This window comes from Daucus carota, chromosome 1 (assembly GCF_001625215.2).
Source record: "Daucus carota subsp. sativus chromosome 1, DH1 v3.0, whole genome shotgun sequence".
Lineage (NCBI taxonomy): Eukaryota > Viridiplantae > Streptophyta > Magnoliopsida > Apiales > Apiaceae > Daucus > Daucus carota.
In genome coordinates this window covers 32,306,410-32,334,097 of record NC_030381.2, presented here as the reverse complement: position 1 = coordinate 32,334,097, position 27,688 = coordinate 32,306,410, and the positions used below count along the sequence as shown (strand labels likewise).

The window sequence follows — 27,688 nt, the reverse complement described above, 5'->3', positions numbered from 1 at the left end:
GTATAAATTAATATATTGTTAGAATTTTAATGTATTTTTTTAATTAAATTAAATAACAAACAAGCTCGTAAATAAATTTATGAGCTTAAGCTAGCTCGTTAGCAAAGTTTATTAAACAAGCTTGTGAACAAAATTAATGAGCGATTGGTGAGCAAAAGTTCGAGAGACATGTTCGTGAGCGTAAGTTAATGAGCGGTTCGTGAGCAAACGCTCGTGAGACATGTTTGTGAGCGGTTCGTGAGCCGTTTGTGAACAGAGTTATTCTTTAATGAGTCGATCTTCAAACAATATTTTTGGATCGATCCAAGTTCGAGTTCGAGCTCGAGCTCGAGTTCGAGCTCGAGCTCGAGTTCGCTAATTTTTTAACAAACGATACGCGAGCACTCTAGAACTCGGCTCGGCTCGGCTCGGCTCATTTACATAATCATAATTTATGATTATGTAAATATATACCTGAAGAGGACTCTGATTCAGTAAATACAGTTAATGAAATACGACTAAATTCTTGGCTAAAAAGATTGTGATTGACCTGCTCAAATTTACGCATTTTCTACAACTTATGTCACACATGTGCCACAAATATTTTAGCTAAAATTTTTCTTAACCCACACAAATAGGCTCTATATTTTTTTATCTTTTTTCTTGTCAGGGGCTCTAGTATTGATGCATAGGAAAACTCTTTGCATCAATCAACCAAACCTATATTAGCACAACAAATTAGATACCTTCAGTTAGTACTTAAAACCCTCTCATTGCTTAAGCTAGCAGCAATGTTCATATAACAACTTCACTTCAGGGGAGTTTTGTAAGATCAACTAAATCAACAGATCTGCAGAGACAGACATCCACCACTTGATCCTCACATTTCACCACCAAATAAAACAAAAACTAAATAGAAGAAAAGGAACCAAGCCATAAGAGTGCAAAATATTCATGATTCTTTGTACCCTGTTGTAGCTTCACGTACTTCAAGTTACAAAATAGAGAACAAAACATGTCAGGTTGGAAATTGCAGAGTCTAGAAAATGATAATAAAAAAAAAAAAGACAGCATTCAGAACTCATGATAACATGCTACGAATATGATTAGGTTAAGTGAAACAGAATTTTGCAAGACATAGTACAAGCATACAAGCACTTCCATTAAACAGTAGAAAAGCAAACTTTGCTAACAGTTCAAAACAAAGTCAATAAGCAAGAAACCAAAATAGTACTAGACCATGGCATCCATGAAATTCTCAATCATACAACTGACTCCAAGTAAATTAGGCACCAGACAACAGATCATCTTCATTGTAGTCAACGTCAAGATTTGTACCCACAGTTCTAGAAGTTTTCTCAATCTCTTGCATCTTGTCATCAGTATCTAGATATTGCATTTTAAGTTGGACTCATCCATGAAAATCTTATAGTTTAGTATCAAATGATTCAATACCAACTCAATAAGCATGACGGCCAAAAAGTAAAAGTGCGGGAGCAGACAGCAGATGATATACTGAGGCATCCAAACAATTCAAACAAACAACTAACTTCAAGTAAATAAGGAACCAGGCAACAGATCATCTCCAACGTAGCCAACAGCAAGGTTTCTACCCATAGTTCCGAAAAGTTCCTGAATATCTTGCATCTTCTTTTCACGAAGAGTCTTTAGATTTTGCAATTTAGTTTTCATTTTATCCATATCAATCTGCAAATCTTGTAATTTACTATTGGCATCATTAATATCACCATCAATTGCATGAAGCTCAGGAAGTAGGGGCTGTGAAATCCGAAGCTGTTCAATAAAGTTCAGACGACTCAAAAGCCAACTTACATTGAATCCCAATTTCTCTAAGTCAGCAAATACATCCCTGTACTCTGTAATCATTTGAGTATTAACCTTGATCATAGAGATTTTGGCAAAGTCATTTATTGAGGTGCAGAACATATTGAGCTTCATTGTACCGAATTTCTTGTTTTTGGTAGTAAAGTGCTCAAAGGTTTCTGGATACTTATCCATTATGGCATTGAGTAGGATTACAAATTCAGAGTTAACAGCATAACCCCTCCATAACCCAGAATCGATATTTCCCGAAGAAGAGCTCACATGGCCATTGTCGGTCCCTTCAACTGAGGAACCTACATGTCTAACCCTGTCACTGGAAGCATATTCTACAAAATTCTGCACCACATGCTCTACTTGCACCCCCATGTCCACAGTATCAATGGGCACAGATTCATATCCAGAATTAACAAGCACCTTGGTTGAAGAAACCAAAGGCTTTTGTGGCACCACATTTTGAGATGTCACAGAAGTTGTAGGAGAATTCATGTTCTGAAAAAGGAAAAATAAAAAAAAGGAAGGAAAAATTTGTTGATATATATAACTCACTGAGATCAAACACAAAAGCATATTCATATAATATATAAATTTTGAAACAAGAAGACTAAACATCAGTTCAACACTAGTAGACTAAGCCCTGGTTCCCAAACCGGAAGACAATAATGTGTAGGAGATATATTTAGTAATTAGTATGACTAATAAATGTTTCATGCAATGTTTCCACCTAAGAGATACATAATTGATTCATAAAATACCTGTGAAAATGTTGTGACAATGGTGGCTGTTGGAGAGGCACCAAGTAAGTAGCTTCTTAAATTGCTAGGAATACTTGCTTCTTCACATCCATGTGGCAGTTTCACATACTTCAAGTTATAAAATGGAGAGGGAGAACTTACAAGAAAGGGAGAGATTGATAAAAGTGCCTACAGAATAACATAAAAAGATACAACCAGATATAAAACGTGAGTGACGAATTGCAATTTAGACCTGCATTTCAAAATGCAACAATATAAAAATAAAAAAGCAAAAAAGATCATTTGTTTTCCTTCCGGAAGTATCTAACTTTAAAAGGATAAAATAACAATCGATAAGCTAATAAGTTATGAGATAATCTACAAGGCTACATGTACAAACGATAACCATTGTCCATCAGAAGAATATAGAAGAGAAAATTTTTCCAAAGATCTAGAAGGCATGCTATGAAATTAACTATGAAGGTCATAAGTTATAAAATCAAATATTATTCCATATTATAGCAAAAACAAGGATACTGCCGTTAATAACAGTAATAAATTATAACTAAAAGTTACCTTCATAGTCTCCAACTCAAGATTAAGAATCTTGGCACCACCAAGCCCCGGCAGCATCTGTTTAAACTCTCGATGATATTGCCTTAACTTGTTTGGAGAGAACTCCTGATCATCAATCCAGCCCCGCAATTTGATATTAACATAGCCCAACTCAGGAACTTCAAATTTGACAGTAAAGATACCAACAGAAGTAAAATATCTAAGTTTTGGAGCCAAAACCACAATGTTTCTTTCGAGATTTTTATAAAACTTGTCACCACAGCAGGTTCTGATCTCCAGGTTCACCAATTCAGGACAAGTAAGGAAAAGACCATTATGCGAAACCTCTTTAAAAGATAATATGAGACTTTGTAGACTGACAAGTGCAGCGAAGATGTCATTCATATTCTCCGGGAACGTCACCTTGTGAAGCTCTAAACTCTTCACATACGGCATATTCCAAACTTTTGTAGGCAACTTACACTTAATCAGACTAAAACTTGTCAAAGCCGGCCAATCAAAAGACACAGACGATCTTCCGTTCACCAGATCCTTGAAATCCCAATCTTCAAGACACAAACTTCTCAACGCAGGCAAGCAAGTTATACAAATCTCCGGTAAAGTCTCGGGTTCATAAGCCCAAAAAAGCCCCCGCAAATGTAGACTCGTTAAAGCAGGCAAATCCCAACAATCAGACTCCGACACAATCCTCTCAAAATTCATCCTCACTTTAAGCTTCTTAATCGAACTAGAGGTGAAATTCGACAAATTATAGGGCTTATGCTTGAACCGAAAATGAACATCAAGAACCTCAACATTATGAGAAATAGCATACTTAATAAACCTATCCAATAAGCCAGGAGTGAGGAACATAAGCTCCAAATGCGAAATTGAAGAATGGCGGTTTCGATGATATAATACGTGATGGGTGAATTTAGCGATGGATTTGTTGTTACTTGTGTTTTGTTTATCGGGGAAATCCCAGATGAATTTGAGGAAAGGGAGAGTAGTCCATACAAGCTTCCAGCGTTTGGAGAGAATGGTTGTTTGAAATGCTGATTTGGTGTCGAGGAACTTGAGGATTTGATGGAGTAGCTCATCGGGCAATGCGCTGATTCTGTCTTCGTCGGCGACTTTCGCTTTCTTCTTCGATTGGGTGTCCATTCAGATGGATGTTTTGCTTTCTTCTCTGGAACCCTAATTTCATAAAAATTGGGTATTTGAATTTGGACCGAAAACAGGTTCTCCCGTTGGAGATGGCTTTAGCCCCTACTTTGCAAGAAAATGTTTTTTACCCTTTGTTTTCGGATTAATAGGCAAAAAGATCACCGAACACTTGACCAATTTGCAGTTGAGTCACTGAACTCAAAAAGGATCCTCTGTCTCATTCTCTATCTCTTCTTTTTTATTGGTCAGTTTATTTACATCCCATGTGATCCTCTTGTCTCTCTTCTACATTACTTTTTACACAACAATTTTTATATTCTCAGTCATGTTGTTTTGTTGCATAAAATATTAGCTCTATGATATACACTTTTTATCAAAAAAAATTAAATTTGAAAATAATTTTATCAAAAAAAATTATATTAGTTGTTTCTCTAAAAAATGTATAAATGAATTTCCTTCATATATCAAAAAATTCATTATATAGAATTTAATTTTAATAGATTAAATATTATATAAGAAAACATTTCAATATTTTGATATAATTTTAGTCATAAATAAAATATTTTTTTGCTTTCTAATTTAATCATATTAAAAATATGTTTTCGAAAATTTAATTAATTATTTAATATAGAAAATATAATAGTAGACATTACTTTATAATATTATATTTATGTCATATAAAAGAATTTAGTTGATTATGTATTATATAAAAAAATATTTTAATAATACTAAGAACCTTATATAGATTTAAAAAAGTTTAACAGTGAAAAACTATCCAAAAAAAACAAAAAAAAACTATAGATCACGTGCTCAAGGTAAAGAATTGACCAATAAAAAAGAAGAGATATATAAAACTGACCAATAGAAAAGAGGAGATATATAAGGAGACACACAGAAGAGACAGAGGATCCGGACTCCTATGTGCTGTTTTGAGGCCTTATATTTTGTACATTATTTTTTTACCACTACACTCTTTGCAGATTATTTTTTTTTCAAAATAAAGAAGTATACTTATCAGTGAAAAGTAAATTAAGAGTTATAAATGATTAAACTGTTACGAAAAAAGTAGAACTCCTCGAATAAAAGCTAGCATTATCGGTTTCTTATAAGTTTTTCTATTTACACAAACGGATCAAACGGATAAGAAAAGTAGAAGCCGGCTTCTTTTCGAAAAAAACCGAAAGTCGGGTTACCCAAACATGCACATGTTTTCTTCTTTCAAGTGCACTTGGGTACACTTTGCAATTTCACCTCTCCCTCGTCTCCCTGCTCTGTAATTTTCAATTTATATCCCTTATATCCAAGTTCTTTCAAATCAGCAAGTAAATGCTTTGAGAGCCAAGTAAACCCTTATTGACAGCATGACACTTTAAGTGCAATTTTTATTATTTAGAGATGCATGTTTGTAAATTTGCAGCTTAAATGACTAAATGTTGTTTACACAATGCTAAATATATATGCACTTCCCTTATTTCTTTTCTTATCGTAACCTCACCATCATGCTTCATTAGTAAATGCAAATTCCCTTCGTTCATCTTCACTGTACTTATTACTTTTTTTTTTTTATATACTTATGGGTAATGTTATATTAATCTGGTGACCTGTTTGTGTTTGCTGAATCTCTATGCAAGCATTTTATTACAAACTAAGCTTGTTTATGAGTTTATTTGTAATTGAGTATTATAGAAAACTAACAGCAATCAAAATGTAACATTCATTCTCAGCTCTGTAAAATGTCTACACAAGATTACAAATCTTTCTCACAGTTGTGTTTCTTGAAATGTAAGCTATGAGCTTTATATTGCCACTACTACACACAGAAATGTACCTAACAGAATTATGCTATGAAATGACTGACTTAACCCTGACAGCACAGCTGAATTACTCATACGCCATTCACTTTACTCCCCCTCAAGCTTGCAGTGTGATTCTGAGGAAGAAACACCAAGCTTGGACATCAAGTGTCTGTATTTCTTGCACGACGAGTTGATCTAGCAAACATTGCCACTGGCAACTCCATCTGGGGGTAGGCAATGGTAGCGCAAGCACTCTGCTCTGGTGAACCGCGTCAAAGATAGTTTGTTTTTTATGTACAAGGAGATGATTATTTACTGATATCTAATTTTTGATTCAGCGTCTTGTATCTGCATGAATGTTTGCTAGTGCAATCTGTCATTTGATGGAACTGTGCTAAAGGCCAGGAGATATTAGCTTATGTTTGCCAATGTTCCTACTCATCATGAATTATGCAAAAAGGGATTCAAAGCACCTGTTTGAATTTCTCTTTCTTATGAACAACTGTAGAATTCAATACTTAAACCCTTTTATTTTTGCAGCTAATATCTACTATGACACAGATGCCATGCAACACAAAACTTCGGGGTTGTAATAAGCATGACTCGCACATATATAATGCAGTTCCATTCTGTCAAATGGTTTAAACTTAAACATATAAGTATGCCCACGGAATTAGTAACAATACAACGCTCCGAACCACATTATACTAGGACCTTATCTCTTTTTGTTGTAATGCTCTTCAACAAATGATCAACCCCGTGTAGGATTGCTCTGTATATGCAAACTTGAGGAGGAGGACTTATCAGTGAAGAAAACAATATCATCTTCATTGTCAATAAAGACTTGAAGTCCTCGTGAATCTGGAGGCATGTCCACTTCCAAAAACCCTTCAAGAATTTGAACTATCTGGCTCATTGTTGGCCTAACATGTTCATTCTCTTGTATGCACCAACAAGCTACTCTACATATGTTGGTTACTTCTTCTACATCAGCAACCTGGTTTAAATTGGGGTCTAATATAGTAAGGATGTCGCCCCGGCCCATTATCACATTTGCAGCAATTGCCGGAAAGAAGTTAACCTTCCCATCTCTAGTTTGCTCAGAATTTCGCCTACCTGACACAAACTCAAACAACATCATTCCGAAGCTATACACATCTGCTTTTGCTGTTATGGCTCCGCCAGATATCCATTCAGGAGCAAGGTAGCCTCGAGTTCCTCTCATTGTTGTCAAAACCCTACTAAAATTACGACCGACCAACTTTGCTAGCCCAAAATCTGCAACTTTGGGACACATGTAAGAATCCAGAAGAATGTTTTCGGGTTTTATATCACAATGTATGATACAGTCCCTGCATTTCTCGTGCAGATACACCAGTCCTCTGGCTGTCCCTAATGCAATTTCATACCTTGTTGTCCAGGGTAATAGACTCTCATCCTTTTTGGGGTTGAAAAGATGAGAATCTAATGATCCATTGGATGCATACTCGTACACTAACAACTTCTTGTTACCTTCAGAACAGAAACCACGAAGATGCACCAGATTTACATGTTGAATGTTACCAATTGTGCTGATTTCATTGCGGAATTGTTTCTCCCCTTGGCTGACGCCTTCCAGCTTCTTCACTGCTATGACTGTTGAATCGGGCAATGTTCCCTTATAAACTGATCCAAAGCCTCCCTTCCCCAACATTTCAGAGAAATTCTTGGTCGCAGTTTGCAAATCCTTGTAACCAAATGCCACCATTGTACCTTCTGCACCTCTTTCAATCTTAGTAGCTTTCCTTGATTTATGTCGTCTGATTACAATCAATAGAAGGCCTGAAAAGACGAGTACAATTGCAATTGACCCTCCAACAATACCAGAAATAATCCCCTCATTATTGTTTGAAGAGTCAGATGAATGAAGTCTAATAAAGATGACTCTGCAATTGGTGTCATTTACAGATAGCTGCTGCATATTAAAGAGGTCCCCATCCCAAGTGGAACAGGAATTCTCATAATAAGCATATGCTGTGCAAGAAATATTGCTTAAACAGTTGGATTTGCAGCCAGCCGCATTCTCAGTTGAGATAGCTTGACGATTATCAGGCCATTTCATGCAAGTATATTTTTGAAAGATATCTGCTTTCCTGCGGGTAGTGTTTGCTTTATCACACTCCAATTCCATAATTCTCTTACAGCCACCGGAATAATCTCCCGAAGTCCAGCTTTTCTGAAACCTGCTCTTGAATCCAGGCAAACAGTTACAGAAAGGAGAGGACATATCATTGCAGACACCATTAGCTCCACAATAAGCATTAACTTTGCACTGTGTTTTCGGCTCAGCCCAAATTAAGGACCACTTCTCTTCATCAGCCAACCATGAGAATTGCTTTATTTGCCCATTATAATCCATCACAAATCTAGTGATATATGAGGAACTATTCACCAGAAGATATATAAAATAATCCCCAGTAGCATTGGATATGTAGGTAAAGTTGAACAAAAACCTTATGGCCATTTCGGGGACATTAGTAAATATCTGCCCATCCCAAGCTCCGCTATTCCATATCTCCTGGGACCTATTCCGCCTGAGCAAATATTGATTTCCAATCGGGTCAAGTTCATAAGTGTACGAACCATGAGCAGGGTCTTCAGAGTTCTTCCATGATGTAAGAACCTGCGTCCTGTTTGCACGCTTGTCATAACCAAGGTTAGCACCAGGCAACCATGTATCCGATGGATAATCCCAGCTTTGCCAAACTGTTGTATTTGATGATCCGTTTCTCAGAACTAAATTTCCTTCATCAAGTAGTACTGCTACTACACTGGAGGACTTCAATTTTGTATCTGTGGACCAAATTTCGATACCCTTCTCATACAGCACCAAGTTACCATCAACAACTTTTAGCTCTGAAGAATACTTATCAGTGACGGGCCTCTCTCGGTTTGCTACCCACACTACAGTCTGAGCAGAAACTTTTTTGAACCATATGCCAATGTAGTACTTAGAAAAGTTGCTAGGCTTAAAGAAACCAAGTTGAAAGTTTCCTCCCGAAGAGATGATGGTTTTGTCGCCCGAGAGAGAGCCATAGGTTGAGATGCTATCGGCTCCAGAAGAGAAATGAAAAGTTGTAGAGAAACATAAGAGAAGCAATATTGGCACAAAGAAAAGATTTTGTTTAGCATCCATAGCTATTAGCCAGTACATGAAACTTGCTCTTTCTACTGGGGAATAAGTCCTTAACTTCTTGTTTTATAGTAGGAAAAAAGCAGTGGTGATTACAAGTAGCCTATTGGAAAGGGAGCCTGTTGGAAAAATATGAACACTGGACCATACAAATGACCCTGTCGGCGGATACCATTGGTACACGTTCTTCATATCAGAATACAACCCATATATATTTTGCGAAAATTCCAACCCTGCATTTAATATTTTTGCGTGTAAAACGGTTTGAAACCCCCGGCCAGGAATTAGGAAAATGCTCATGACGTGATAGATGATAACTAATTTTAATTTGATAATTTGTATGTATGAGTAATGCTATTTATCTCAAACTTTTTTTATCCGAATGACATGATAGACTCATGACTAGTTTTAATTCGGTGATTTATGTGCACACAGAGGATCTTATTATTATTAATGTGAGTGAAACCAATCATAAATCGCCAACTAGATTTGGAAAAAGAAAACTGAAAACACATTTTGCGAGACCTGGCATTTGAGTACTGCTGCGTACCCAAATTTTTTAAAGTTTTTATTCGATGATTTATGTGCATCCGAGGAATCCTATTATATTTAATAGAATTGTAATCAATTAAACAATGACACTTGATATTTGAATGAATTCGGGTGTTCTGATATTTTTCATTAATAAAATATCAACGGATTAAGCTAGTTCTGTGAACTTCTCCGTTCGGAATTTCTTAAAAGTATTCTGTTTTTCAAAATCAATGAGTAAAGTGTTAAGTTACAAAACTGAGAATACAGTATGTGAGCTCGGGAATTGCCGGAAGTGTCAAGGAGATGATAAAGAAGAATTCATACGTAAAATGCGCAATAACTTGCAAGACATAGTGCAGCCATTAAAACACTTTCGCATGAAGAATCAGCAGGAAGGAAAAGACTACTAACAGTTTAATCCAAAGTCAATACAAGATACAAGGCACCAGAAATCTACTTACTATACTCATGAGAGCAGATAATATTCAAGATACAAGGCAGCCAAACAATACTCAAGCATACGACTAACTCTGAGGAAATTAGGGACCAGGCGATGGATCATCTTCAATGTAGCCTAAAACAATTCGAACCCATACTTTTAAAAGCTTTTTCAATCTGTTGCATCTCTCATGAAGAGGCTGAGGATCTTGCAAGTTTCGGATTCATCCCTACAAATCTTGCAATTTAGTTTTAAGCAACAATAAAAGCCAAAAAACAATAGACTACCGAGGCATCTAAACAAACATACTGATACCACCAAGTAAATTAGGTGACAGGCAACAAATCATCTCCAATGTAGCCACCAGCAAGTTTTGCAGCCGTAGTTCCAACAACTTTCCGAATCTCTTGCAACTTCTTATTACGAAGAGTCTGCAGATTTTGCAATATACTACTGATTTCATTCATATTAAACTGCAAATCTTGAAACATCCTTTGGGCATCATCAATATCACAGTCAATTGCATGAAGCTTAAGAAGTAGGGGGTGCGCGGTGTATAGCTGTTCAACAATGACCAGACGACTCACCAGCCAACTTACATCAAATCCCAGTTTCTGCAAGTCAGCAAATACATCCCAGTACCCAGCAAGTATTTCAGCATCAACTATGAGCACAGGCATTTTGACAAAGTCATGTACTGAGGTGCACAACATATTTAGCTTCATTTCACTGAAATTTCTATTTCTGGTCGCGAAGTGCTCAAATGTTTCTGGGTACTTATCCATTATGGCATTGAGTATACATACAAATTTTGAGTTAACATCATAACCCCTCCATAATCTAATATCCGGATTGCCTGAAGAAGATCTCGCATGATCATTGTCGGTCCCGTCAACAGGGGAACCAACATGTCTAACCCTGTCACTGTAGGTATGTTGTACAGAATTCCGCACCACATGCTCTGCTTGAACCCCTACGTCCACAGTATTAATGCACACAGTTTTAGGTACATTTCCAGAATCAACCAGAACCTTTGTTGAAGAAACCAAAGGCTTTTGTAGAGCCACATTTTGAGATGTCACAGAAGCTGTTGTTGTATGAGAATTTTTCATGTTGCTCTGAAAACAAAAGCATAATCCTTTAATATATAAATTATGTAACAATTTTGAGCTAAACGTTGATTCAACCCCAGTAGATTGACCACTAAAGGCATTTATTCCCCCCACCAGAAGACTGTAATGTCGAGGATATATACTTAGTAATTAGTATGACTAATTAATGCTTCAGGCACTGTCTCTACCTACGAGAAATATGACAAGAAATACACGGTCCACTGAGAAGAATGATTGATGCTTTAGATACCTGTGAAAATGTTGTGACAATGGAGGCTGTTGGAGAGGCACCAAGTAAGTAGCTTCTTAAATTGTTAGAAATGATTGCTTCTTCAGATCCATGTGGTAGTTTGACATACTTCAAGTTACAGAATGGAGGGGGAGATCTTCCAAGAAAGTCAGAGATTGATGAAAGTGCCTGAGAAATTATATAACAAGATTTAATTAGATAAAACATCAGTGAAATGAGTTGCGCTTGAGTTCTGCATTTCAAAATCACCAATTTAAAAAATTAAGGAAGATTAATTTATGCGTTTTCCTTCCAGAAGTATTAATTTTGAAGGGAAAAAAAATACACCATAAACTACAAAAAGCATGAGATAATCAATACAAGTCTGACTAAGAAAACGATAAACACTATCCACTAGACAAATATAAAAAAGAAAACATGTTCACCTCTTTACATTAAATGTTTACAATAAATATTCTAAAGATGTAATTATAAAACCATAGACATATATCATGGAATCAAATATTATCGTGAGAAATATAAACAAAAAGCTACCTTTATTGTCTCCAACTCGAAATGAAGGATTTTGGCACCACCAAGCCCCAGTAGCATTTGTCTAAACGGTCGATAATACTCCTTTAACTGGTTTGGAGAAAAACTCTGATCATCAATCCAACCACGCAATTTCATATAAACATTGTCCAACTCAGGAACATCAAATTTGACCGTGAAGATACCGACAGAAGTGAAATTTTTGAGTTTTGGTGCAGAAACCACAAAGTTTCTTTTAACAATCTCAAAGAATGGGCTTATGTACCGGGTTCTGATCTCCAGGTTCACCAATTCAGGACAATGTAAGAAATATTTTGTCTGGGAAACCTCATCAAAAGATAATATGAGATCTTTTAGACTGACAAGTGCAGTGAATATCTCCCTCATATTTTTCGGAAACGTCACATCGAGAAGCTCTAAACTCTTCAAACCCGGAAAATTCCAAACTTTTGTAGGCAATATGCACTTAATCAGACAGAAACTCGTCAAACCCGGCCAATTGAAAGATAAAGACGATTCCCTCAAGTCCCAATCTTCAAGACACAAATCTCTCAACGCGGGCAAACAAGTTATACATCTCTCCGGCAAATTCTGATTTTCAAAAAACAGAAAAAGCCGACACAAATGTAAACTCGTTAACGCAGGCAAATCCCAACAATCAGATTCAGGCACAATATCCTCAAAACTCATCCTCACTTTAAGTTTCTTAATCGAACCAGAGCTGAAACTCCCTAACATATACGGCTTATGCTTGTGTCGTAAATGAACATCAAGACACTCAACATGATGAGCAATAGCATACTTAATAAACCTATCCAATAAACCAGGAGTGAGGTACTTAAGCTCCAAACACGAAATCGAAGAATTATGGTTTCGATAATTCAAAACATGACGGGTAAATTTAGCATTGCTTTTATTAACACTGGTATCTTGGAAACGTGGGTGAGCCCATTTGAATTTGAGGAAAGGGAGAGTAGTCCATACAAACTTCCATCGTTTCGAGAGAATGCTGGTTTGAACTGCTTCTTTGGTATCCACAGACTTGAGAATTTGATGAATTAGATCATCGGGTAATGCGCTGATTCTGTCTTCGTCGGTGAATTTCAGTTTCTTCTTCGATTGTACATCAATTGACATGGCTATTGGAATTTTTTTTTTTGCAGTTGTAAACCTAATTTGATAGAAATGTATATTTGGGGAAGTGGGTTGGATGAAAATGCCGGAAATGTATCTCTTGGCTTTAATGTGTCAATTTGCTAAAACCACGATGTATAGCGGGGGAACTGGATTTGATGAAAATGCCGCAATTGTCTCTGTTGAACCTGGACGTGTCAGTTTGGTTTGGTACCACGACACAGAAAATTTTGCGTAAAATTTGTGTTAGAATTTTAACTTTTGACATTTGTTAAATTTAAATTTTAGTACAGACGGAAAATTTGTAGATATAATTTTTATTATATATATGTGAAAATATATAGAATACAATGTGTACACATACGATGTATTGAATAGATCGGCAGATTTATATATATTTTTTTAATAAATAAACATATTTTAGTGAAAATTATATATTCATATATATATATATATATATATATATATATATATATATATATATAATCATTCAAATACAAAAGACTAAGATAAAATTTAAAATATAGATCAAGAGAAATCTATATTCTATATCTATATCTATATCTATATAACTCTTAATACATGCTAGTGAAGGCTCCAAAATACTCCTAATAATACCCACTAATTTGCCTGACCCATAACCCGTTTACCCATTTACCCGTATTAACCGCCTAATACGACCCATTTGCCTCAGATTTTGAATTGCTCCATCCTCCAAGACGCTATCATCACGCAAACTGTTACATACCCAGTCTATCATCCTCCAAGACTCCTCACTCTGTTCTTTATTTCAAAATCATTATCAATCTCCAGATGATACGAGATCAATGGCCTTGGTACCTATCAATGACCTAAACTATTCACATTCAGTTCTGGCGAATCAACTTCCCTAATCTACCCATGAAAGAACGGGTAATCAGGTCGGTGTGCTTTCAAAATTTAAAATTAATATCAGTAATATCTCGATCGATTTCAAGATCTTTTCACTTATTCGATCGCCTTGCTAGGGTTTATACTTTGGTGTTTCGTCACTTGCTCTTTCAGCCACTTCATCTCTCCGCTCTCTCTGCAAATGAAATGGTAAGCTTTTTCATCATCAATCTGTGTGTATGTGTGCGTCCAATTTTCTGAATTGTTTTTCATTCTTTAGTTTTGCAGATGGAATTTTGTTTTGTTTGTTCATAATATGTTTGTGCGTCCGCATATGATTCATGATTTTTGATTAGGTGTGGTTTTTGATTAATCAATGATCAATGATTTTTTTATCAGCATGTCGATGAATACGTTATTTATTTTGAATCAAAGTTGTGGTTTTGATTCTGCATTTTAAATATTTGATAAAAGTTCTGAAAGAATTTTATGTTAATTGTTCCTGAATAACTTCATCACTTTGTTTGCTTGAATATAAGTCGATTCAAATCACAGGACTTGCACCAACTTTGGATTCTTTTTAGAGACAGGAGTTTATTTGATTCATTTTATTTCACTTTTTTAATCAGTGGCGGCGGAGAGGCTCGGGGGATAATTCTCTAGAGTCTGATCAAATAAGTGATGGTCAGAGTTCGAGTAACGAGGTACAGGAAGTTGCTGTTGATACATATCGAATTACAACTTTACAAGGCTTGGCTTCACGTTGCTGCGCTAACTTGGGTAAGGATCAATGGCCTTGGTACCTGTCAAAACAGGCTACACAGGATCACCTATGGCGGTATTCGTTATGGCGTGGTCATCCATGGGCAGGCCAGGTTATTTGATAAATTAACATCTATCTACAAAAACATATGTTAATTATCTTGAGATAGATTTTGTTTGATATGATGGGTTTGTTTTTGAGTGTTTTATTCGGACGCCTTCTCTGCTTTTACACTCCTTCATAACAGTAAGTGGTTGTCACTCTGCATATTAAGCGGTAAAAGTCAGTAGTAAAATATACTGCATGTATTCGTCCTGCATGTTAGTTATATCAGAATTTATCAGATGTTCACCCTCGCTGAGTGGGCAATCCGCATCAACCCCTGGAATGTTGAGTCAACTGCAGAGGCAATGAATGAGGCAATATTCATGGCTGAATATGAAAAACAACTGCGACATGAAATACATTATCGGTTTAATTATACTTTGAGTTTCTATATCATATCTGCATCATGGGTAATTATACTTTCATTTTCATACATCTCATCGGTTTAATTAATTGCAGTTAACATGTTTGTTTAAAGATTTGAGAGCTTTTTTTTTATATTGTTTCGATGATTAATGTTAAAGACGAGCATCCAATTTGTGATTATGGGTTTAGTTGTGATTCAGTTCTTCATTTTGATCGGTATGTTTCGGTCAGATTTTGCCAAAAGCGGCCTACCTACAACAAGAAACTGTCCAAGGGATTTCTTTATTTTATACGGGGTACAGGCTCTTACCGCAGTGTGATCCCTCTCCTGGCTCATAGTTATTGCAGTGGTATGACCTCTTTGTTTATATAACACGTATACTGTGTTATAGTTAGTTTTTATTTTGTTTTTTCAACCTACTGTTTGATATAAGTTCTGAGAGAACTCTCTATTATTTTTCTGTGTTCAACTTCATCGCTTTGATTCTTTGAATACAATTTGGCTGTATTTATATATACAAGCATAATCACTGTCGCATTGTATACAACCTGCCTAAGAAGAGTTTTTGTGTAAAGAATTAAACCTACATGAAATTTCTCAGTTCTTCACCTGGACAGATGAGTGTAGGCAGAGATAAAAGGTATTTGGTTTGCTCCCCAATTGTTTCAATTTTTTATATCTGTAAACTGTAGATGCATTTGTTCTTCTTGGGACTTTTTCTATACTCATGTTATCTCGCAATACATTTCGCGATACAAGTTTACTTTTAGTCGGGCACTTAATTAGACTTTTGCATATAAGACAACAATTTTGCAAAATATATACAATAAAGAAGAACACGCCGTAAGAATATATAAAATATGAAAGTCAAGTATATCTGGTATGGTAGCTAATCTTTGTGAAGGGTATGGTAGAGAATAATAGATATAATTTATTGGGATGTAAGGGAGTAAGTTGTGCAGATGTTTGTTTGGACTCTGGCTTCCCAACTCAATCATTTCAACTGGAGAGAAGATGAAGTGTTATCGAGATGTGCTGAGGATGTTCGTGGTGGTTGTTGGTCCGATGCAGCTCTATTTCTTATCGAAACGTGAGGATCTGAAGCCACCATTTCTTCCACGGAATCCTTCCCGATAGACAAGTGTGTATGTTTCCTGTTTTCTATATATACCAAAACTGCAGATACTTGAAAAGACAATGATTATTCTTCACGTATATGTGTTCCATAATCAGTAAGTAGTTTATCCGTTAAATGGCACAATGTTTCCTGCGTTGTGTGATTTTGTATTATTTGACTCTATGTTACCCGGACTCGGCTGAAGTGTCCAAACTGGATACGTGTCCGAGTGTCGGACTCGGCAATATTTTGAAAGTTTTACATGTTTTTGACCTAAAATAAGTGTCAGAGTGTTCATACCCATGTCCGAGTGTCGAGTGTCCGACACGGGTACTCGAGGCAAAATGAAGAGTCCGGGTAACGTAGATTTTACTGATTATACAGAGTTAATTTTCAATGTGACATGCTGCGTGTACCAATTTTCTGTAATACTTAATATATATCTGATTTTTTTAATGGAATTTGTAGGATAAACATGTCTAGGCAGTAACTTAGGGAATGCATTTTGTGGTTTTAATTGTGAAAGCTGAAAACGTAAATTAAGTATGTTCTAAATCAGTTGATATAGAATCTCCACCATCATGTAAGCATCTTTCTATTCTCAAAATCATTCTGAAATGCAGTAGCTTCTTAAATTAAGTTTGATACCCGAACATAATTCATATAGGCATTGTCCGAGGATGCAGCCGTAAAAGATAAGGGGGACTGAATGACTATGTTTCTTTGATTCAGTGTCTCATCTCTTCCGCTTCTAAGTTTTCTTCTTATATTTTGTAGCAGCTTTTTTAGCTTATAAGATATATATATATATATATATATATATATATATATATATATATTTGAAGCTATTTTATGTTCATGGATCCAATTTAGATCTAAAGTAGCAGCTATCCATTATCAAATAAGATATATTTTTCATCTCATGAAAGGTTGCATATGGAACTTCTTGAAGATCAGTTACAAAAGTAGGAGTTGATCAAGTCCTCTCATTTCGGGTTCATTTTCTTGAGTACTATTGGGTTTATTGAGTCATCTCATTTTGAGGTTTTGAATGTTTCATGTTATTTCTTTGCATTCACTAAGTGTGTTCTTATTATTTCATATTCCAATTTGTTTTGCTTCACAGTGGATTTGTCAAATATTTATGGTGGTTCATTCCACGAAAAATGGAATGGACTTGGCAACTTGATAGGCAAGAAAGTTGTTGCAGCAGTGGGCTTTGGTAAAATGTAGTTTTTTTTTTTTTTTTTTTTGGTGTAAACCTCTTTTCTATGAAAACGTAGCTACATTAGAATTGTCATTCAGCTGTTTTATTTACTCTAGATTACATTGTAACACTGGAAAGTAATGAATTTGTTTACACTTATGATAACATGACAAAAATAGTGCAGGGCCATAGGAACCATCATTCTACTTGGCTACAAAAGGTGGAGTAGTACTTCTACAAGGGATGATCCCAAACACTGACATGGTCATAAGGAGCAACTCAGTATCAATCCAGCTAATGAATTCACCTGGTGCTCAAATTAGTCAAGTTGGTAATGTTATATGTCAACAGAATGACAACCGTACAACACTGTACATGCATTTGTGGAACCAAGTAGTCGTTGTTGTCATGTATGCAAGGTATACACGAGTATAATGAACCGTTTATTTGTAGGTTTATATGTTGGATATACCAGAACCATAGAACGCACTTGATAAATCACAAGCCAGATCTAATTTCTATCATAGTATATTATCATATTCAGAGGTTTACTATTATCTAAGATAATGACACTTAAAACTATGACATGTTTTTAAAGTTGATTATTAGTTCTGTTTATAATTTTAATAATGTATTATATATTTTTCGGCTATTTATCAAGGACTTAAGTCTTATACAGGTCGTAAATGGTAACAAACATAGTGCATTTGTAATTCTGATGTAATTCTGTTATTTTTTATTTTAGGATTGTCAATCATTTGTGATGAAACGATGTCATTGGATGAAACATTATACTCATATCTTGAGGTTGGAGCGCCTCTAACAGCTGGATGTGAAAATTGATCGACTTTTGGTCTTTGCTAACAAATTTAACAAAATTCAAGGTATGTTAACTAATTAAGTAATTAAGCTTAATGTTTGCTGTCTTTTTATCATTTTATTCCTTCTTATGTACCGTTAAAATAAGAAGTCATACACTTTCAAGCCATGAAGTCACCAAATAAACCTCTGCCTCTTGAAAAGAGAAAAGCTTAAGGAAATGCTCTGCCGATGGGTATATATATTTGTGTGGTATTTATTTGTTATAATATTATAGTAAATGGAGGAAATACTATAATCCAAACAAGAGAAGATAGATTCTAAAAGCTTACAGGGTTCTGTTTCTTTTCGATTTTTGCTGCCGAAAGATAGATTTGATTTTGAATAATTGTATTGGTTGTTAAAATCTGAATATTAGATGGGATCTAGACTTATATTATCACCACAACACTAACAACTATTGATGTAGGAATATAATCATATTGCTCTCTCTTCTCCATTCACCGCCTTCAACTTTGGAGTTCAGAAAGAAGTGAAGAAGGGTAAGTTCTACGACGCATCTTATCCCAGGATGTATCTTTAATGCATTCTTAAATTAAGATGTGTATTAGCCCAAAAACATTGTATTATTTAACAAAATATTTAACAATTAATATTTTAGAGTAATGCTATTGCTTATTTTGTATCTAATTACAATTGCAATCGGTTCTTTATCGATATAAACTGTCTGATTTTGTATGCAACTATTTTTATATGTTTGTGTTGGTGTATGCTTCGCTTACTGTTGGATTTATTACAGGATGATAACAAAGCCATGCTTAAAAGTACTGTTTGCGATGCTTTCATTCCTTAGTGGGTTCATTTACAAGATGTTGATTTCCACCACTCTAGATATGCTACTAATACTATTTTCAGTCTCTGTTATCATTCCCATCTTCATCATTTGAATTGACATTTATTTATCATTTTTATTTTTACGGCCAGACACGGCGGAATGCTAATGTGAGTTAAGAGTAAAAATAGTTATTTGGATTGATCTTTCTTCTTAATTTGTCGTTTGTAATTTTGGAGCTATAGTATAGGTTAGGAGTTCTGCATTTTTTTATTTAGCTTGGTTGACTTGGAGTGAATGTTTTATCGATTTTATTGTGTTCATTTGGAATGAATAGTTTATTGATTTCAATGTGCGTGGCTGCTTCGTTACTTTCATGTACATGTATCTGTCTCATATGTGGTTTTTCAATCTTTTAGGATGGCAGGCAGGAGGAATTGGGACTTGAGCTTGCAAAATACATCTGTATCAGAGGTAAATTTATGAAATATAATCGCGAAATTCCTCACATGATCAGTGGTTTGTTTTATTTGTTTAATTGTAATACACTATAACTCTTATATTTGTAATTAGTTAGAGTTTGCATATTCAGTCATGAAATTCATTTTGAATGCTTATGTAGATTTGATCATTCAGATTTAATTATCTCTACAACTGAGAGTAACTTGGTACTGATGGACTTCGACAACTGATAATCAGAAGTGTTGAGAGTAGCTGTTTTGAGTGAATTAATTAATTCTTAATTTGATTTGATTTTGTAAGAGATATTTATCTTGAAGCACTGATATCGAAATTCTTCATCAACGTCTCTATTAAATTTCAATCGTGAATCAATTGTTGAGAAGTTCTATAATGGTAAACCACAATGAAGGAGGATATCAAGGATAGAAGAGTAGACTAACCGATTCTGGTGCAGGTTGCAACTGGCATGCATGGCACTGGTGCTACAATTGGTGCATGGTGTGGGCCTGTCCACTGGTACCCATGGCCAGTCACAGCTTCACCACTCAGCTGAGGTAGTTCCAGCTCCATCTCTTCTGGGAATGATGGAATAGAGAAAAGTGGAAGAAGGGAATCAAGGAGAAGATAAATGAGAAGTTGTCAGGCGGGCACAAGTAGGAAGGAGCATACTCAAACTACTAATCCATGTACTAGAGGATCATATGGTATTATTATAGGATATGGAACAGCTATAGCCAGAAAAGCGGCTTTATGAGAAGAAAGAAATAAAATTGAAACGATAAAGGAGAAGTTTTCCGGTGGTCAACACTAGGCATTTCTGGCTTTGGTGTCATGCCTATGACATTGTTAAGTATGTGTTAAATAACAATAACAATGTATTATAATGTGGATCAAATCTTTTATTGTGTGTGACACGTTTGCAAATAGTGTATATCTTTTGCGATAAGCAGTTTTGGATGGTAGTCCCAGTCGGATTGAACTATTGTTGGCTGTGCCTATGTATAAATGTGGTGTTGTCTCTGTACTTCCATCTAAAAAGATAAGATACCAGATTATTATACTTTGAAGATGTATGTTATTTATTCTCTGCAATTGGCAAGTTGAAATTGATGGTCGTCTTTGTGTGTCCTTATTTTGGGGCAGTGTTTCCAGCTTTGCAAACTCTAGATCGACATTACTTTTATCTACATTTCTTTTCTATCTTTTTTTATTTCCTTTTTTCTTTAGATTGAATGTTCTCTAAAATCTCCAGGTTTAATTTTGTGTTAAAATATATCCTTTACAAAGACACGATAAAAATGAAAACAATACTAGACGACTCTTAAAATTTTCTCAAAGTAGACGGACTCACTATGAGTACAAACTAAATAATCATATTTTAACATTATACATCCATGTTATGCTTTTAATAAGAATAATTTTTTTACATAAAATTGTAAATTAATATTTCTTGATAAACCTATAAAACATAATGTTTTTAAAATTTAAATGTTTGCTATTTTTATTTCTTAATATATTAAAATGCGTTGATATTTGGCTACCACAAAAAATTATATTTGAAAAGTTAATGTTTATAAAATTTTACATAAAATTTGTCAAAATTTTTAAAGTACTATTGTGAAATTCAAAAATTGATTAACAAGATCAAAATTATTAGGAAATATTTTTTTTATTTCAAAATTATTCAATAATTAAATAATTTTATTTTAATTTCATAGTGGATGTCCTATTTAAATTTTAAATGGTCAGTGGCTCGTGTAATCATATCATATAATATATATATAATCATGCTAAACGTGCTATAATAATTTAGTTATTTTCATGCTCCATGTTAGTACAATTTATGAAATTAAATTATTAAGAAATTTATGAAATTTATGAAATGATTAGTTGTTCATGATTCATATCGGAAACGTGGATCGAATATCGAAAAGTTATATGGTTGCACAACAACTTACTTAAAGTTTGGTTATGAAATTATCGTAAATACTAAGTGGGTGTTTGTTTAAGACTTATAAGTCCAGCTTCTGGATTATAAGTTATGAGCAGTTATTCGTACTGTTTGCGTAATAAGTCATCTCGATAACACTTCATCTTCTCTCCAGTTAGAAATAAGCGTAATAAGCCGTCTCTTTATTTTGTAAGAAGAATTTTGGGTCAATGGTCTGAATAAATAATTATTATTTTTTTGGGATCACTACAGATATATGTGAATTTTTCATAGTAAGGGGAGTATTCATGATCATCTTCTCTTATGAAATTGTTGGTACTAATATTACAAATTCGCATATTTTTAAAATATATTTGCAATGCTTGATTTTATTTATGTTTAAACAATTTTAATAGGAGCTCGCGAAGCGCGGGCATAATTCCCTAGTTATCCCTAAACAAGCACTCACCCTTACTCCCTCTGTTCCCCGAGGTATTTAATTAATTCAAGACCTTTTATTATTAATACATGAAATATTGTACAGATCCTTATTTTAAAAATTCTGCATTAAAATAAAAAAAACAAATATTACAAGTAAAAAGATATATCATTTATTTAATACTTGTTATGAACAAATTAATAAAATTCACGAAATTAATCATAAATAAAGGCATGCAACTTGCAACTGAGTGATAATTATACAAAGTTGAACTACAGCGACTTGACTTCATTTTCTATTACATAAGTTGGATAGCTTTAATAGCTTTTCTTTTGAGCTTCTCAAGATTCAATTAAGCGCTTCTAAAATGTAACCACAAGTACAGTTATTAAGTGGACTTCCACATCTTTAGAGCCCATAAGTAGATCCGCCAAACACCCACATTATCTTTTCATATTAATTTTTAAAATAATTAATGCTTATTTGTAGAAAATTGTATAGGAATGAGTATATAACATTTTTTATTTAAAGAAATAAGTACTTGTTTTTAAAACAAAAAACAACATGACATCTTTTTTCTGGAAATAAATAAGTTATTCAAGAATTTTTATGAAATGGAAAAAGTATATAAACCGCCCACACGGTTTTGCTTCACATGGTAAAACACGATTTTATTCTTCATTTTGCAATTATGGGTTGAAATATTACAAATTATGTGGAGCTGAAGGATTAATGGCAATTAACACTAAAGTAATGAAGCTGAAATTATGTGAAAGTTGGATGGAGTTAATGGCATACAAACGGAAGTGCATGGTATGCATGTTTTTGAAAACTTCAAGTACACATCTTGCTATTATGGAACTCCACGTACACATCCTGCACATATTTGAAATTAAAGGCACACATATTGCACTATGGTAAAAAAGATACAGACGTTCGGTACTTAAATTAAACGCCATAGTTTCGTTTTGTCAAATAAAATTTTACATTGGTTACCCAAAACATATAAATTTTATATATGTTGCTGTTACATTTCAGTGGGCAGTGAAGACTCGAAGGTCGGATACACGGGATGTACTTGAAGAGGTGCGCTTGGAGACCCTTAAATTCATCGAAGACTTCATGTAATAATCTGAATTATTATGTAATCACTAGAAAGCTGCAGTACTTTGATTTTTGGTACATAGCAAGATGTTTAATAGTAGTAGCAATTTTTGTTATGGTATCGTACGTCGGACAAGGTTATGGTACTTATTTTGGTCTAGAGATGGTGTCCTTTAATTAAGATTGAAGTCTTCTAGCTGGTTGTAGCTTTTGTGAATTTCAAAGATTGAGTTAATAATTGGTGTATATACCTTATTTTGATAGCAGCAATATTGGTTGTTGTTGCTTTTGTGGATTGCAAAGCTATTGTGGATTTTTTGTGTGATCTTTTGGATGGTAATGCTTGATATACAGAGGAAACCATGATCTGGATATGTAAAAAAAAACATCACAAAATAGTTTAGAACCGATGTGTTCAATTACAAAGACATCAGTAGATATCTCACTAAATGATGTGCAAAGGAAGCTAATAAGTCGATTCCATAAACAAATTTGATGTCTAAAAGAACATACATTGTCGATTCCTAAAACAAAATCGATGTTAAATAACAACAATTATACATCAGTTACCTCCAAAAATATGATGTGATGCTTTTACAACACCAGAACTCTTCATATATATGATGTATTAAAACTGTGGTAATAACATAAAAAAATTTGGTCCTAAACAGCCGATGTTATATATATATATATATATATATGTGTGTGTGTGTGTGTGTGTGTGTGTGTGTGTGTGTGTGTGTGTGTGTGTGTGTGTGTGTATATAACAATATCGGTTAGTTTGGAGCAAGCCCAATGCAATTCCCTATTTTCAACCCCTAAAATATTATATATTAATGGTTACTTAAAATATTGGGGATTAAAAAGCTATTTTGCTCCAACGGTGTTCCCTATTTGATTCCCTATATTTTAAATCTATATATACAACTTAAGGAGAGAGAAAGATTGCACTAATAAATAACAGAAAAATAAGAGGAGATATGAGCTGGTGATGACATGGAGCACATAGGGGGTTGCTTTTTCATCCCTCAAATAAGGGGTTGAACTTTTCTCACCTAAAATTAATAGGGGATAGGGAGTTGCGTTGGAAGAACTCTTTTTGTTCTCAATCCTCATATCTTGTCCATGTAGACCAAATATAGGTAAGGAATGGGTGCATTGGAGTTGCTCTAAGGTCCTTGTTATAGAGCATCTTTGACATCACATAGTATTATGCACTGTTGTCTCATATACTATTTAACATCAGATTTTGACTAATAATCGATTTAAATGTCTAATTTACCTTATAGGTTGTATATTATATGGTATTTATATCTCATATTATAATAATATAAATAAAATTATCATGTAATATATTTATAAAAATGAGTCAAAGACATCTTATTTTTTAACACGAACGATGTCTAAGTGAGTCATACACATCAGTTACAAATCATTGTCTAAAATATATATTTTTAACATCCCCACGTAGACATCAGTTAGAAAATTTACAGACATCGGTTTTTAGCCGTTGTTGTAGGCAGTTTTTCTAGTAGTGACACACACGGAAATAGAGGTCAATCTGCTCATCACTCCTGAATCTTTGGACGTGGAATCTTTTAGATGATTTGTTGATCTTCAAAAATCTAGGAAGTCCATTAAGGATTGCTCTGTATATGCAAATTCGAGGAGGAGGGCTTATCCACAAAGAAAACAACATCATCTTCATTGTCGATAAAGACTTGAAGTCCTCGTGGATCAGGAGGCATGGCCACATCCAAAACCCCTTCAAGAACTTGAACTATCTTGCTCATTGTTGGCCTAACATTTTCATCCTCTTGGATGCACCAACAAGCTAGTCTACAGATATTGCTTACTTCTTCTATATCAGCAACCAGATTTAAATTGCGGTCTAATATAGTAAGGATGTCGCCCTCATTCATTATCACATTTGCAGCAATTGCAGGAAAGAAATTTACCTTTCCACCTCTAGTTTGCTCAGAATTACGCCTACCAGATACCAATTCAAGCAACATCATTCCGTAGCTATACACATCTGCTTTTGCTGTGATGGCTGCGCCAGATATCCATTCAGGGGCAAGGTAGCCTCGAGTCCCTCTCATTGTTGTCAAGACCCTACTAAAATTATGCCCCACCAACTTGGCTAGGCCAAAATCTGCAATTTTGGGACACATGTAAGAATCCAGAAGAATGTTTTCGGGTTTTATATCACAATGTATGATACAGTCTCTGCATTTCTCGTGCAGATACACCAGTCCTCTGGCTGTCCCTAATGCAATTTCATATCTTGTTGTCCAGGGTAATAGACTCTCATCCTTTTTTGGGTTGAAAAGATGAGAATCTAATGATCCATTGGATGCATATTCGTACACTAACAACTTCTTGTTACCTTGAGAACAGAAACCACGAAGATGCACAAGATTTATATGTTGAATGTTACCAATTGTGCTGATTTCATTGCGGAATTGTTTCTCCCCTTGGCTGACGCCTTCCAGCTTCTTCACTGCTATGACTGTTGAATCGGGCAATGTTCCCTTATAAACTGATCCAAAGCCTCCCTTCCCCAACATTTCAGAGAAATTCTTGGTTGCAGTTTGCAAATCCTTGTAGCCAAATGCCACCATTGTACCTTCTGCAGCTCTTTCAATCTTAGTAGCTCTCCCTGATTTATGTCGTCCGAATGCAATCAAAAGAAGGCCTGCAAAGACGGATAGAACTGCAATTGACCCTCCAACAACGCCATAAATAATCCCCTTGTTATTTTTTGAAGATTCAGATGAATGGATTCTAATGCAGATGACCCTGCCATTGTTGTCATTTGGTGATAGCTGTTGTATATTAAAGAGGTCCCCATGCCAAGTAAAACAGGTGTTGTCGTAAAAAGAATAAGCTGTGCAAGAAATATTGCTCAAGCAGGTGGATTTGCAGCGTGCTGCACTCACAGCTGAGAAAGCTTGAGGATTATCTGGCCAATTCATGTGAGAACAAATTTGAAAGATGTCTCCCAATTCCATAACTCTCTTGCAACCACCAGAATAATCTCCCAAAGTCCAGCTTTTCTCAATCCTACTTTCGTAACCAGGCAAGCAGTTACAGAAAGGAGAGGTTAGATCATTGCAAACACCATAGGCTCCACAAAAAGCATGAACTTGGCACTGTGTATTTGGCTTGGACCAAAATAAGGACCACTTTTGCTGAGTAGCCAACCATCCCATCTCCTTAATTTGCCCACTATAATCGACAATAAATCTCCACTGTGTAATGATTGAGGAAGTATTTTCAAGAAAATATGTTAAATAAGAACCATTAGTATTTGATATATAGGTAAAGGTAAAAATAGCTCCACTGGCCATCTCGGGTACATTAGTAAATGCCTGTCCATTCCAAGCTCCACTAGTCCATATTTGACGGGACCTGTTCCACTTGAGCAGATATTGATTTCCAACCGGGTCAAGTTCAAAAGTGTACAATCCAGGAGAAGGATCTTCTGAGTTTTTCCATGAAGTAAGAATCTGTGTCCTGTTTGCACGTTTATCGTAACCAAGGTAACCTCCTGGCAACCATGTATCTGATGGGTAATCCCGACTTTGCCAAACTGTTGTATTTGATGATCCATTTCTCAAAACTAAATTTCCTTCATCAAGAAGTATTGCTACTGCCCTGGAGGACTTCAATTTTGTGTTTGTGGACCAAATTTCAGTATGCCTCTCATCAAAAAGCACCAAGTTACCATCTACAACTTGCAGCTCCGAAGAATATTTATCAGTGATGGGCCTCTCTCTGTTGGCTACCCATATTACAGTTCGAGCAGAGACCTTTTTGAACCATATGCCGATGTAGTACTTGGAAAAGTTGCCTGGCTTGAAGAAACCAAGTTCAAAATTCCCGCCTGAAGAGACAATGGTTTCATCACCTGAGAGAGACTGATAAGTTGAGATGCTATCGGCTCCAAAAGAGAAATTAAGGTTGATGAAGATACACAAGTAAAATAATATTGGCGCAAAGAAAGAAGTTTTTTTAGCATCCATAGCCTGTTCATGGAAAATTTATTCTTGGTATTTGGTGGGGGAAGAGGTTGATAGTTTGTTATTCACAACCTCTTCTTTTAAAGTTTTATAAGTACAAAGTGATGATAGCCTGTGGAAAAACTGGTCAGTGGCCTGTTGGAGAATTGCGTTCAGAACAGGCTGGTCGCCACTCATGTGCGGATCTATTAAGAGGCGGGAGACACGTGTGCCCCTAAATTATTTTTTTTATATTTTTTCATCATTCTAAATTTTACAAATTTATAGAAGTACCCCAAAAATTTTGAAAATATATAAGTGTTTTTCGAAGATTTGCTTGGTGCCCCACGATTCGAATCCTAGATCCGCCCCCGTCGCCATTTAAATTATATTGCGTCAAGCACCGACTTAAATTTTCCAGATG

General features: G+C 35.1%; 5 protein-coding genes across 11 annotated transcripts; 1 reads left to right on the top strand and 4 right to left on the bottom strand.

Annotated features, from left to right (window-relative positions):
- Nucleotides 1-1,049: 1,049 nt before the first annotated feature.
- LOC108205144 (uncharacterized) lies at nucleotides 1,050-4,384 on the bottom strand. Its single transcript, XM_017374954.2, has 3 exons — nucleotides 3,132-4,384; nucleotides 2,577-2,744; nucleotides 1,050-2,313 (listed from the first exon to the last, which is right to left on the bottom strand). Exons 1-3 carry the CDS (start codon nucleotides 4,272-4,274, stop codon nucleotides 1,531-1,533), a joined length of 2,094 nt encoding a protein of 697 aa, XP_017230443.1. The 5' UTR covers nucleotides 4,275-4,384; the 3' UTR covers nucleotides 1,050-1,530.
- Nucleotides 4,385-6,529: 2,145 nt separating this feature from the next.
- LOC108205143 (G-type lectin S-receptor-like serine/threonine-protein kinase At2g19130) lies at nucleotides 6,530-9,275 on the bottom strand. The gene has a single exon (XM_017374953.2). The coding sequence runs from the start codon at nucleotides 9,264-9,266 to the stop codon at nucleotides 6,825-6,827; it is 2,442 nt and encodes an 813-aa protein (XP_017230442.1). The 5' UTR covers nucleotides 9,267-9,275; the 3' UTR covers nucleotides 6,530-6,824.
- Nucleotides 9,276-10,083: 808 nt separating this feature from the next.
- On the bottom strand, nucleotides 10,084-13,460 carry LOC108193489 (uncharacterized). The gene is made up of 3 exons (XM_017360169.2): nucleotides 12,115-13,460; nucleotides 11,581-11,748; nucleotides 10,084-11,336 (listed from the first exon to the last, which is right to left on the bottom strand). The coding sequence occupies exons 1-3, from the start codon at nucleotides 13,246-13,248 to the stop codon at nucleotides 10,545-10,547; spliced, it is 2,094 nt and encodes a 697-aa protein (XP_017215658.1). The 5' UTR covers nucleotides 13,249-13,460; the 3' UTR covers nucleotides 10,084-10,544.
- Nucleotides 13,461-13,963: 503 nt separating this feature from the next.
- LOC135147194 (uncharacterized) lies at nucleotides 13,964-20,755 on the top strand. 7 transcript variants are annotated; one of them, XR_010284703.1, is made up of 11 exons: nucleotides 13,964-14,165; nucleotides 14,253-14,325; nucleotides 14,745-14,990; nucleotides 15,581-15,699; nucleotides 16,313-16,495; nucleotides 17,594-17,689; nucleotides 17,854-18,093; nucleotides 18,420-18,558; nucleotides 18,963-19,035; nucleotides 19,745-19,799; nucleotides 20,242-20,755. XR_010284703.1 is itself a non-coding variant. In XM_064080048.1 (11 exons), exons 1-4 carry the CDS (start codon nucleotides 14,146-14,148, stop codon nucleotides 15,686-15,688), a joined length of 447 nt encoding a protein of 148 aa, XP_063936118.1. In that variant the 5' UTR covers nucleotides 13,964-14,145; the 3' UTR covers nucleotides 15,689-15,699; nucleotides 16,313-16,495; nucleotides 17,594-17,689; nucleotides 17,859-18,093; nucleotides 18,420-18,558; nucleotides 18,963-19,035; nucleotides 19,745-19,799; nucleotides 20,242-20,755. The 7 variants fall into 7 exon arrangements, 1 of the variants encoding a protein (XP_063936118.1); XR_010284706.1 differs by having other exon boundaries at nucleotides 17,594-17,696; nucleotides 17,859-18,093; XR_010284708.1 differs by having other exon boundaries at nucleotides 16,297-16,495; nucleotides 17,859-18,093.
- Nucleotides 20,756-24,591: 3,836 nt separating this feature from the next.
- LOC108208575 (G-type lectin S-receptor-like serine/threonine-protein kinase At2g19130) lies at nucleotides 24,592-27,386 on the bottom strand. The gene has a single exon (XM_017379109.2). The coding sequence runs from the start codon at nucleotides 27,286-27,288 to the stop codon at nucleotides 24,898-24,900; it is 2,391 nt and encodes a 796-aa protein (XP_017234598.1). The 5' UTR covers nucleotides 27,289-27,386; the 3' UTR covers nucleotides 24,592-24,897.
- Between the last annotated feature and the right edge of the window lie 302 nt (nucleotides 27,387-27,688).